Source organism: Spermophilus citellus (genome assembly GCF_964194105.1).
Source record: "Spermophilus citellus genome assembly, chromosome: 7".
In the NCBI taxonomy this organism is placed as follows: domain Eukaryota; kingdom Metazoa; phylum Chordata; class Mammalia; order Rodentia; family Sciuridae; genus Spermophilus; species Spermophilus citellus.
The window spans coordinates 104121950-104135383 of record NC_138188.1 but is presented as its reverse complement, the minus strand read 5'-3'; the positions used below and the strand labels follow the sequence as shown (position 1 = coordinate 104135383).

At 37.4% G+C, this 13434-nt stretch overlaps 1 protein-coding gene across 2 annotated transcripts in view; it reads left to right on the top strand.

Moving 5' to 3' along the window:
• TMEM39A (transmembrane protein 39A) overlaps positions 1-13434 on the top strand; it is a 42643-nt gene that overhangs the window by 11450 nt on the left and 17759 nt on the right. For both annotated transcript variants that reach the window (XM_081302338.1, XM_081302337.1), the window contains exon 4: positions 1790-1873. In XM_081302338.1, coding sequence (XP_081158464.1) covers positions 1790-1873 — 84 coding nt within the window. The remainder of the gene's footprint in view (positions 1-1789; positions 1874-13434) is intronic.

Here is a 13434-nt window from a genome sequence, read left to right as displayed (position 1 = left end):
TACCTGGATTGTAAGTTTATTGAGTATAGAAATTATATACTTCATCCATCCTTGACTAGAAGTAGTTTTTTTTTTTTTAAATATTTTATTTTTTAGTTATAGTTGGACACAATACCTTTATTTTATTTATTTATTATTATGTGGTGCTGAGGATCGAACCCAGGGCCTCTCATGTGCTAGGTGAGTGCTCTACCGCTGAGCCACAACCCCAGCCCCTAGAAGTAGTTTTTTGCAAGGGAGTTTGGGCAAGGAACCCAAGGAGGCAGTGCCTTGTTAAATTCTACTATGATGGTAGAAGAAACAAGTAATAATCTCTACCATTTCCATTGCCAAGAGAAAAAAAAACCTTGATTTTTGTTTTCAGCACTTTACCCTTAGTGTTGAGACTAGTACCTGGCTGGGCACGCCTGTAATATCAGCAACTGGGGAGGCTGAGATAGGAGGATCATGAGTTCAAAGCCACCCTCAGCAAAAGCAAGGCACTAAGCAAGTTAGTGAGACCCTGTCTCTAAATACAATAGAAAATAGGGCTGGGGGCTAGGAGCCACAAGCAAATAATATGATGCATGGCACTTTCGGTTGTAAGGTGACGCCAGCTAGCCATTGAGATGATATGATTATGTTAAGATTTACATTCATATGAAAATTGGACTCCTGCTGTTCACCTTGGCCTGCTACTGGACTCATGTTACGGGACTCCTGGAGAGTTCCCATTGGTTGGGGAAGGATAGTAGGAGGGAATTCCGGGGGAGGTGGGGGGGGCGGTTCCGGTAGACGCGCATGGGTGGACCTGTTTTGGCTTGCCAGCGCCTATGGAGTATTGGCGGCTTTTTCAAAAATAAAGTTTTGTTCCTGCTTGAGTGGCTCGTGATTCTGTGCCCAGCCAGACTGAGGCAGCTGGGAATGTGGCTCAGTGGCCAAGTGCACCTGAGTTCAATCCCTGGTACCCCCCCACCCCCCCCCAAAAAAAGAAGAGTACCTGACATATTTAGTTTATTGAATTAATTAATTGAAAAATTCAGTTTTTCATTTGGGAAGAAAATGTAGAAACCTGCAAACCCTTTGACCATCAAGAGAAAAATATATCTCAATTTCATTGGTTTCTAAGATATTATTACTAACAATTTTGTTTGCTATTATCACAACATTTATATATGTGTATGTGTATACATATATTTATATGTGTATATATATGTATATATGTATACACACACGTATGCATAACAAAGGAACTATATATGACATCTAAGTAATGGTTTAATTTTATAGAGGAGATCAAATGTAAGGCATATTTTTAAATAATTATAAAGATTAAATAAATATAATTGATGTACCAACTAGTAGTTTAGTTGATACATAGTTAGACTAACATAAGTTTGAATAAAGAAACAACCACAGTAACTCCTAAAAACTATGAATCCTGACTGATTTAATTTGACACATAATAAATCAGTTAGTTTAGATGAATTATTATTGTCATAATACTTTGAGTTATGATTTGTTAATCAAAGCTATCTTTTTCTTTTAATATAATAGAGTTTCAAAAAAAAAAAAAAGGATAGTAATACTTTCCAGATAGTCTAAAACAGTGTTTGGAAAGTTTAAGCAATAAGTCACAAGGAGAAGTGCAAGGTAGGCAGTCTCTTCATGATCTCTCAAATTTCTGTGTTCTGTAAGGGTAGGATGAACTAAGGAAGATCTTTTGAGGGAGCAAACCTCTGTTTGTGTAGTAGTACAGCTTGATAAACATTGTATTTCTTTTTGATGACATTCTTTGTTTCTTTTATAGAATTTTCATCTCATTGATTATCACCTGGCAGCGTTCATCACGGTGATGCTCGCAAGGAGGCTTGTGTGGGCCCTCATCTCCGAAGTAAGTTTATTCACTGTGTTCTCCTACTTGTTGTAACTTGTAGTTACTAGAAAGGGTTCAGACTGAAAATGTAAAATGTCCAATATAATTTGAAAACAACTTTAAATTAATTTCTTTATTCCTATGTGAGTTGTGCCAATACTTTAAAAAAAATGGTTTCCTGCAATATATTTAAAATTCAAAGGTGCAATAACTCAAGAACTATTAGATATTGAATTTGTAGGAGTTTAATTTAAGCTTCTGGATTTTGGGGCATAATTTTTTTAATTTTAATAGTTCTAGGGAAATAGGATAAATTCAATTTTAGATAACATTCACTTGAAATGGTTTATATGCCATTTGTGAAACTTCCTAACAAAAAACATTTTTTTTTTATTGGTTGTTCACAACATTACAAAGCTCTTGACATATCATATTTCATACATTAGAATCAAGTGGGTTATGAACTCCCATTTTTACCCCAAATACAGATTGCAGAATCACATCGGTTACACATCACATTTTTACATACTGCCATATTAGTGACTGTTGTATTCTGCTACCTTTCCTATCCTCTACTATCCCCCCTCCCCTCCCCTCCCCTCCCATCTTCTCTCTCTACCCCATCTACTGTAATTCATTTCCCTCCGTGTTTGTTATCCCATTCCCCTCATAACCTCTTATATGTAATTTTGTATAACAATGAGGGTCTCCCTCCATTTCCATGTGATTTCCCTTTTTTTCTCCCTTTCCCTCCCATCTCATGTCTCTGTTTAATGTTAATCTTTTCTTCCTGCTCTTCCTCCCTGTGCTGTTCTTAGTTGCTCTCAGTATATCAAAGAAGACATTTGGTATTTGTTTTTTAGGGATTGGCTAGCTTCACTAAGCATAATCTGCTTTAGTGCCATCCATTTCCCTGCAAATTCCGTGATTTTGTCATTTTTTAGTGCTGCGTAATACTCCATGGTGTATAAATGCCACGTTTTTTTAATCCATTCATCTATTGAAGGGCATCTGGGTTGATTCCACAGTCTAGCAATTGTGAATTGTGCTGCTATGAACATCGATGTGGCAGTATCCCTGTAGTGTGCTCTTTTAAGTTCTTCAGGAAATAGTCCGAGAAGGGCAATAGCTGGGTCAAATGGTGGTTGCATTCCCAGCTTTCCCAGGAATCTCCATACTGCTTTCCAAATTGGCCGCACCCGTTTGCAGTCCCAGCAGCAGTGTACAAGAGTACCCTTTTCCCCACATCCTCGCCAGCACTCATTGTTGTTTGACTTCATCATGGCTGCCAATCTTACTGGGGTGAGGTGGTATCTTAGGGTGGTTTTGATTTGCATTTCCTTGACTGCTAGAGATGGTGAGCATTTTTTCATGTACTTGTTGATTGATTGTATGTCATCCTCTGTGAAGTGTTTGTTCATGTCCTTGGCCCATTTGTTGATTGGGTTATTTGTTTTCTTATTGTCTAATTTACAAAAAACATTTGTAGCCAAGTGAGGTGGTGCACACCTGTAATCCCAGCAACTTGGGAGGCTGAGGCAGGATGATCACAAGTTTGAGACCAGCCTCAACAACTTAGTGAAGCCCTAAGCAACTTGGTGAGATCCTGCCTGAAAATAAAAAATAAAATAGGCTGGGGATATGGCTCAGTGAAAGTGCCCCAGGTTGATTGGTTTGTATTTATTAAAACTTAGAATTTAAATTTATTAAAAGTTAGAATTTTTAAAAGGCAATGTTAAAATTTGCCTAGGAGTAATCACAAGATTAGAAAATAAGTTTACTGGACAGAGGAGGAAAGATTTGGAACATTAAATTATTTTATTAATTTAAAAGTTGCTGGTAGATTTGGCTTTGGGTATCATTTTTCATATAAACTCCAGCAAGAGAGAAAAATGTACTTTCATAAGATTTTATATATTGTACCCTATAAGTGTTTATGAAAACAAAAATGTTAACTTAGCTAAAGCAGCTAATAATTTGAATCTTGGAAATTATATTTCAGTTTGAAATTTTTAAATGAATAGTTACTGTAATGAAAATCAAGAGTTTACTTTTTCTTCCAAAACATACACAGAAGCCTTTGTGAGTATAAGCTCTGATTCCTGTGATTACAGATAATTGAAGATGTTAAGTCATGATCTAAAAGCCATTAAGATAACTGGAAAATAGTGGTAGTATTGGTAGAGAACTGTTTCTCCTGGTAGGAAAGGATGTAACTCAGCCTTTCTCTCAGGTTCAGTATTTAGGTGATGAAAACAGGTACTTATTTTTGGATATATTGAAAAAGAACTTTCTTTAGAAGAATAGAATGGATTTTTTGTTTACATCTGTTAAAACAGGCAGGAAATTATTATGTTTCATCTCTTCAGTTGCTTAGAAATGGTATTGGCATATGTCAGTTTAGTTGCTTCATGTTAATGTGTAAACCCTTCGTAACTATAGTTTCTACCTTGTTGCTACAAAGTCTATAACTTGAAGCATTTTATTGCCTTTGAGTGTGTGTATGGTACTAAGGATTGAACCCAGGGCCTAGTGCATGCTAGGCAGGTACTCTACCATTGAGCTACATCCCCGGCCTTTTTTATTCTATTTTGAGATAAGGTTTCATCAAGTCACTTGAGCTGGTCTCAAACTGTGAACTTCTTGACTCAGCCTCCCAAATTGCAGGAATTACAGGTGTGCATCACTGCACCTAGCTTCCCACTTTATTTTAAACACTGTTTAAAAAGCATTTTGTTTGCTGGGTGTGGTGGTGTACACCTTTAATCCCAGCAGCTCAGGAGGCTGAGGCAGAAAGATAAATTTTGCTAGCTTCAGCAACTTAGTGGTACTCTCAGTAACTTAGCGAGATCTTGTCTCAAATTTAAAAATAAGAACTGGGTATGTAGCTTAATGGTAAAGTGTCCCTGGGTTCAATCCCCAGTACCGCCCCCCCTCCATAAAAAGGCAGATAGAGGGAGCAAAATGTATTTGTTTATATACAAATAACTTGTCCCTGGAAAGAGATATGGAGTAATAATGGACTGCTGGTGGCTAGGAGACAGGAGCAGCATGAATTACTACTAGCACTCTAGGATTTGTCTTTTGAGTGATGTGGTTATATTATCTATTTGAAAATTTAAAATCAGCTATATAGTGATTCTTTCCTAATATATCTAAATTAAATGATTAAACCCGTCATAATCTCTTTTTTTTCCTTCCATTAAAATATGTTTGCATTCTTTTTTTTTTTTTTTTTTTTTTTTTTTTAAAGAGAGAGTGGGGAGAGAGAGAGAGAGAGAGAGAGAATTTTTTTTAATATTTATTTTTTAGTTCTCGGCGGACACAACATCTTTGTTGGTATGTGGTGCTGAGGATCGAACCCGGGCCGCACGCATGCCAGGCGAGCGCGCTACCGCTTGAGCCACATCCCCAGCCCTGTTTGCATTCTTATATCACAGAAAAGATTGTGACCCTGAGAGAGACCTTTTTTGGGGGGAGGGTACCAGGGATTGAACTTAGGGGCACTTGACCACTGAGCCACATCCCACCCCTGTTTTGTAGTTTATTTAGAGACAGAGTCTCACTTTGTTGCTTATGCCTTGCTATTGCTGAGGCTGGCTTTGAACTCACGATTTTCCTTTCTTAGCCTCTGAAGCCGCTGGGATATTATAGGCATGCGCCACCATGCCTGATTGAGAAAGACCATTTTTTAAGGAGAGCTGGAGGTAATTAATTTGAAAGATAAATATTCAGCTGGAGAATTCAGCTGGACAACCACCTCTCTGCCTAGCTAGACTTTTGTTTATTCACCTCCTAGCCAACACTGCTTCTGTATACTTTCTACACAAGACTAAAAATAAATCCAACTATTTTACCAACTTGAGGCAACTCTCTTAAAAAAAAAAAAAAAGATTTTATTTTATTTTTATTTGTTTGTTTGGTATGGGGTGCTTTACCCCAGCTACATTCCCAGTCCTTTTTTCTTTTTTCTTTTGAGATAGGGCCTCACTAAGTTGCTGAGGCTGGCCTTGAACTTAAGAACTGCCGCAGTCTTGGCTGGGCACAGAATCACGAGCCACCACACAGCTTTGTAGATTCAAACAGCAATTCTTTATTCCCGAACTCACACCGGCCTCCACACACGTTCTGGGGCAATCCCAGTTCTGCTCCCACCCAATCCACCTCCTCCACGAGGCTTCCTTCCCAAAGTGCTCTCTGAATCTCACAAGAACTCAATGGGAGCTCAGGCAGCAGGAACGCCCTAATTCCAGCAGCAATAATCCTCAACATCGAACTTCCCTAAAATCCAAGGTCTTAAACTGGGAACGCCCTTAACCCAAGGACCGGGATACTTCCTCAAACCTGATCAGCTCTAAACCCGGATCCGCCCTGGTCTTTGAGCAAGGTCACCTTACATGCAATGTCAACAGCGAAATCATTAACATGGGGTACGCTAGCAAGGAAATTTTGATGCGTCATTTCTACTTGGTAATGGCCCTCAGCATCTCCCCCCTTCTGATTAATTAAACAACAAGCAATGTGGCTTAAGGACCGTGCCTGGTAGGTTGTCCAATTCAACATATGGTTCTTACCCGTCATGGGAAAACTGACCTTTAGGCGTCAGCCTCCTGTCTTAGGTTGAATCCACTGCAATCAGATCAACCCGTCACTGACTACCGGTCCAGCATTCAGCCATGCTTGTGGATAGGCCTATGCACCAGTGGGGGGGTGAGGTTCTTGCCTCACCTCTGTTGGCCCCCAAATTTAGCCTTGGTGCCAGTGGGGGGGTGAGGTTCTTTGCCTCACCTCTGTTGGCCCCCAAATTTTAGACCATCACTAGTAGAAGGGAGGAAGATACAGAAATGCCACGACACCAAGGCAATTGACGGCTCTTTTGGAAAAATTGCGTCACTGGTGACACCATCAGCAAAGATATGCCAGCATTACCACAATTAACATGGGGTGCACTGGCAAGGAAATTGCATCACTGGTGACACCATCAGCAAAGATATGCCAGCAGTACCACAATTCGCTGCATCAGATGATATTTCACAATGCATGCAACTGATATATAGTCCAGACAAGTTCTGCAAGCAGTTCAAAGTGGAAGAGTCTATCAATATGTCCATTTCCTCCCAAAGTAAATCGAGTCCTTGATTGAGCATTACTTGTTGAGTTATATTCATTGATGCATCAGTTTATACAGTTTACTGTGATGGCTATCATAGAAGTTGTAGTTTGGTTTTATCTTAGTCTTCACCGGCACTGGGATGGAGATGGAAATTCTGGCAATGATGCTAAAGAGACATTATCCTGAACAGAATTATTAAATATAATGAAAAGGAAAGGTGAAAGTAAACAAACAGATCTGTTAACCTCCTTAAAAAACAATCCTTGACAGCTGTTTACCTAATTTAAATTAGTAAGCAAACAGATCTGTTAACCACCTTTAAAAACAATCATTAACAGCTGTTCACCTAATTTAAATTAAACCATTTAAATCACGTGAATAAAAAAAAAATTCGGATCCATTTTTTCATGAGCGCTCCTCATATATGAAATATGGACATACACACATACAGACATACAACACAAAACAAATGTGCACACAACATACAACACATAAGACAATAGTAAATAAAGGCCTTGTAGCTATACCTAGGTGAAATCTCCATTGCAATGTTTAAGAACTCTAGTCAAAAAATAAAACACAGTCAAAAAATAAAACTGATCAGAAAAACATTAACCTAGGTTTGTATGAGCTCAAAAAATAAAATAGAACTTTACGATGTGGGAAAAATGCAATAATAAAATAGATATTGAAAAAAGCACCGTGGTTAATCACTGTCGAAGATGTAAGAATAGCCAAGCTGGAGCTCTGGATATCAGCTGTTATGGATTTGAGTCAAATCATCTTCTTTTTCTGTAGAAATTGCTTTCGTTAATCTCTCTGGAATCCAAATCGGCTGCTGTTCTCCCTGTGGAAACACACAAAGGGAACCCCGATTCCAGACAATAACTGGATCAGGGCCTTTCCATTGTCCTGTTAGAATATCTTTCCAAAGTACCTTAGGCTTATGTACATTTTTCGGATACATATATGTCTTTCCGCAGCACTAAGTCCTGATGAATCCAAATTTAAAAAGTTTAGAGTAAAAAGGGTTATTTTAAGTTTATCTTTGGGGGATATATACCCCTTACCAATTCCCTCTTTTTGCTTTAATAGGTACGTTTTAATAGTTTGATGAGCTCTTTCAACTATGCCTTGTCCCTGTGGATTGTATGGGATTCCTGTTATATGAGTAATACCAAATGATGAGCAAAATTGTTTAAAAGAGGCAGATGTATAACCAGGACCGTTATCAGTTTTAAACTGTTTAGGAACACCCACAGTGGCAAAATTTTGTAAGCAATGAGCTATAACATCTTTAGTTTTTTCTCCGGCATGAAGGGAGCCCATCAAAAATCCAGAAGAAGTATCAACTGTAACATGTAAATATTTTAATTTTCCAAATTCTGGCAAGTGTGTGACGTCCATCTGCCAAATATGGTTAGGTATCAGTCCTCTAGGATTGACTCCAAGATTAACTTGTGGTAAAAAGGTCACACAATTTTGACATTGTTTTATTATATGCCTGGCTTGTTCCTTAGTTATTTTAAAACGCTTTTGTAAAGTATTAGCATTAACATGAAACCTTTTATGAAAATTTGTAGCTTCTTCTAATGTAGAGAAAATATGTACGTCATGTGTAGTTTTATCTGCTAAATCATTGCCCAAACTAAGGGCTCCAGGCAATCCTGTATGTGCCCTAATATGTCCTATAAAGAATGGATCTTTTCTGTCCCATATTAGACTTTGTATAGTGGAAAACAAAGAAAAAACAGTAGAGGAAGGGGAAATCCTACCAGCATCTTCAAGGGATAGAATAGCATTAACTATATATTGACTATCAGAAAATAAATTAAATACAGAATCTTTGAACATCACAAAAGCTTGTAAAACTGCATTAAGCTCTACCTTTTGAGCTGATTGTTTGGGTACTAAAAATGTAAAAGTTTGATCAGGGGTAACTACGGCTGCTGTACCATTATTAGACCCATCAGTGAATATATTTGGAGCATTCATGATAGGTGTTTTCCTTGTCATTTTAGGAAAAACTACAGGATGTTTAGACCAAAAAGACAACAAAGGATTCGATGGCAAATGATTATCAAATGAAACATTAGATTTACACATGATTATTGCCCAAGTATTTAACTCATTAGCTAACTCATCAATTTGATCCATAGTATATGGAGTAATAATTTTATTGGGAGAAATTCCAAACACTCCCTTTGCTGCTCTTATTCCTTTGAGTATTAATTGTCCTACAGCCTCAGGATACCTAGTAAGAATAGTGTTAGGAGAATAAGATAAATGTATCCACAATAATGGACCTTCTTGCCAAAATACTCCTGTAGGAATATTTTTTGTTGGTAGTACAATAAATAATAAAGGCAAACTTATATCAATTCTATCTAGATGCATATTTTCCATATATGTTTCAATAATTTTTAATGCCTTTCTAGCTTTAGGAGTTAACATTCGGGGTGAATTTGGATCTGATGGACCCTTTAGAATATCAAATAAAGGTCCCAACTCTCCTGTTGGTATGCCTAGATAAGGCCTTATCCAATATATGTCTCCCAATAACTTTTGAAAATCGTTGAGTGATTTGAGTTGATCTACTCGTATTTGAATTTTCGGCGTACGGACCATGGTTGAGGATAATAGAACCCCTAATTAATTGGAAAATTTAATTGTACTTTATCTATTCCTATCTCTAGATTATAATTTTTTAATAAGTTTGTAAGTGTGGCATAACATTCCAGCAATATATTTTTATCTTTATGTGCTAATAATACATCATCCATATAGTGAAATATTTTTAGTTCAGGATTTTGATTTCTAAGTGGCTGGATTGCTTTATTTACATAGATTTGACACATAGTTGGACTGTTAGCCATACCTTGAGGGAGTACTTTCCACTCATATCTCTCATCAGGACCTTCATGATTTAATGCAGGGATAGTAAATGCAAAACGTGGACTATCCTCGGGATGAATTGGAATAGAAAAAAAACAATCTTTAATATCTATAGATAAGACATGCCACGTTTTTGGTAAAGCAGACAATTGAGGAATCCCTGATTGAGCAGGTCCCATAATAACCATCTCATTATTAATGGCTCTTAAATCTTGCAGTAATCTCCATTTACCCGATTTCTTTTTGATGACAAAAATGGGAGTATTATGGGGAGATACGGAAGGTTGTAAATGTCCTTCCGCTAATTGTTGTTTGACCAGATCGTGGGCTACTTGTATCTTTTCTTTAGTCAAGGGCCACTGAGGAACCCACACTGGTCTTTCTGATTTCCAAGTAATTTTGATTGTCTCAGTGGCCCTTTCTGAAAATCCGACCCATGTCTGTCTGTTCCTTGATCTAATTGAATTGGTGCTGCTATACCTTGTTCTTGTTTTCCTAATCTTTTTTCTTTCTTAACACCTTGTCTAGCCCTAGTAGTGGGCGCATTAGAATTGATGTTATTTGTTAACATCAAACCTAGTTGATCCAGGACATCTCGTCCCCATAAATTAATAGGAAGGTGATCCAAAACATATGGCTGTATAGTTCCTTCACATCCTTCAGGATCCCTCCAATCTAATACCATAGAACTTCTATGGGGATTAGTCGCCACTCCTAGGCCTCGAAGCGTTTGAGTGGCTTGTTGTAATGGCCAATGTTTTGGCCATTCTCGACGAGATATGATGCTAAGGTCAGCACCTGTGTCCAGTAGCCCATTAAACTCGTGACCTTGAATATTTAGTTTTAGCATCGGGCGAGAATCTAAATTTAAAGACAACATAGCCCAATCTACACCTGTGGAGCCTAATCCCTTAGAACCTCTTTCTACATTATGACTAGAGAACTTATTATGTAGGCTGGGTATTATTAACAATTGTGCTATTCTATCTCCAGGTGAAATTACTGATATACCTCCTGGAGAACTAGCTATAATTTTTATTTCACCTACATAATTGGGATCAATTACCCCAGGACTTATCATAAGTCCTTTTAATGTAGATGAACTACGTCCCAATAATAAGCCTACTGTTCCTTGGGGAAGAGGTCCTTTTACTCCTGTAGGAATGATTTGAACTCCCATCTCTGGAGTTAATACTGCTCTGGCAGAGGCGCAGATGTCCAACCCTGCGCTCCCTCGGGTTTGTCTGATGAGGGATTTAATGGACAATGTGTCCTGGGCACCAACCTGATGGTGTTGCTGGGTTCCTCCACTGCCCCGTATATTTGTGGTTTTGGGCCCCGGAGCATTGGGCCCCTCACTCCGTTTTTTGGCAATGAAGCCTGATGCCTTTCTCCACGATATCGTGGGTAAATACCTGATCCTTGTCCGTTTTTTGATAACGGAGTACCTTCTATGGTGGTTTGAGAACGGCATTCATTAGCCCAATGTCTCCCTCTACGGCATCGTGGGCAAATACCCGGTATTCTATTCCTTTGATTTCTAGTTTTGTTGAAACCTCCTCTTATAGGGCAACTCCTGAACCTTCTACCTTAGCCTCCTGAGTTGATGGGAATACAAGTGTTCCCTAGCACACCTGGCAAAACATTGTTTTTCTAATACAAAAACAGTATATTTTATTGAAAAGATTGAGATTGTTAGACACTAGAATGTAAAGCAGAAAATTGAAAATTACAACCTCATTACTGAGAATCACATTTTTGGTTCTATTTCCTTCTAATGTATATATATATTAAAGATTTATGTACATATATATTTAAATGTATTTATTATAGTATTATGAATAATTTTCTAACCTGACTAGCTCTTATTTGTCTTTTAGGTTTCAACACAAATATTGCTTTCTAAAGAAAGCCTTCCCAAGTAGGGTCTCCTATTACTTATTCTCCTGATAACTTATGCTTTTCCTGTAACACTCATCACATTATAAAAATAATTGTCCAAATTTAAGTTTAGTGTGTGTTTTTCTTGGCTGGGTAGCTTCATAAAGATAAGTTCTTATTTGTCTTGGTTACCACTGTATCGCCAGGGTCTGTCACATATGGCACAGTGAGTGGTTAAAGAATGTGGGTTCTAGAATAAGACAAAATCAAACTCTGCTGCTCTGCTGGCATGGAGCAGAAACAGTCTTTTATTTCTAACCTTGTACTTTTGAGAATAGAAGTAATAGAATAACTCCAGGGCTTACGTAACTTCCCTAGACTTTAAAATACAAGGTACATTGGTATGAGGTACCTATCAGGGGAGTGATATAGAACTATTTGCCATGCTATGACTGAGAACAGCTTGGGTCTTTTTCATAGTTTGAGGCTTAAGCAGTTTATTATGGTATTTGTTTAACTGCTTCACATTTTGAAGTACCCATATATACTATGTGTCTCTATAGTTTGTATTATCCCCCCCCCACACACACACAGTCATGTGTCACCTAACTATAGAGACAAGAAAGACATCACTAGGTGATATCCTCATTGTGCAAACATCATAGAGCATATTGACACAAACCTGGATATCATACCTTAATCATTCCTTGTGGCCTCTTGATGTGATCAAGAGCTGTGGTAAATGCAAGCTGTGTAAATTTGCTGCCAGAGTTACACAGTATGGTGTTTTATAGTAAACTTTTTTTTTTTTTTTTTTTTAGTGAGTAGGAGCATACTTTTAAACAGTGTATTAAAAATATAGTAAGTACATAAACAAGTAATAGTAATAGGCAACTATAGTTGTTTGTTTCATTATCAAGTATTACGTACTTACTATATAGGACTGGAAACACAGTAGGTTTGTTTACACCAGCGTTACCACAAACACATCAGTAATAGTATGTGCTTTGATGTTATGGCAGCTGTGATGTCACTAGGCAAGAAGAATTTCCAGCTTTATTTAATTATTATTTATTATTATTTATTTATTTATTTTTTTGAGATGTGGTGTTGCTTATGTTGTCCAGGCTGGCCTCTGACTCCTGGGCTTGAATGATCCTTCTGCCTCAGCCTTCTGAGTAGCTGGGATTGCAGGCATGTGCTGTACAACAGGCTCTCCCTGTAGTTTTATGGGACCACAAGTTTTATGGTGGATTTTTTTTTTAAATATTTTTATTCTAATTTGTAAGTTTTATGTTTTGACAAATATATTTTCTTACTATATTTGGTCAGTTTTAAAGATTTAGGATTTAAGAAGAACATTTGAGATATGATATAAAGAATTACAAGTATTTATACATTATTTATTATTTTTATTTTTTATTTTTTTAGTTATAGATGGACACAATATTTTATTTTTATTTATTTATTTTCAATGTGGTGCTGAGGATCGAACCCAGGGCCTCACACATGCGAGGCAAGCACTTTACCACTGAGCTACAACCCCAGCCCTACACATTATTTTTGTATGTGCAAAAGTTAAACATATAGAGGTCTGTCAAAGAAGATGTGATTATTTTGTAAAATTTTTGTAATATTTTAAACGTCAACTCAGCAAGCAGATTAGAGGTGAGAATTCAAAGAAAAATAG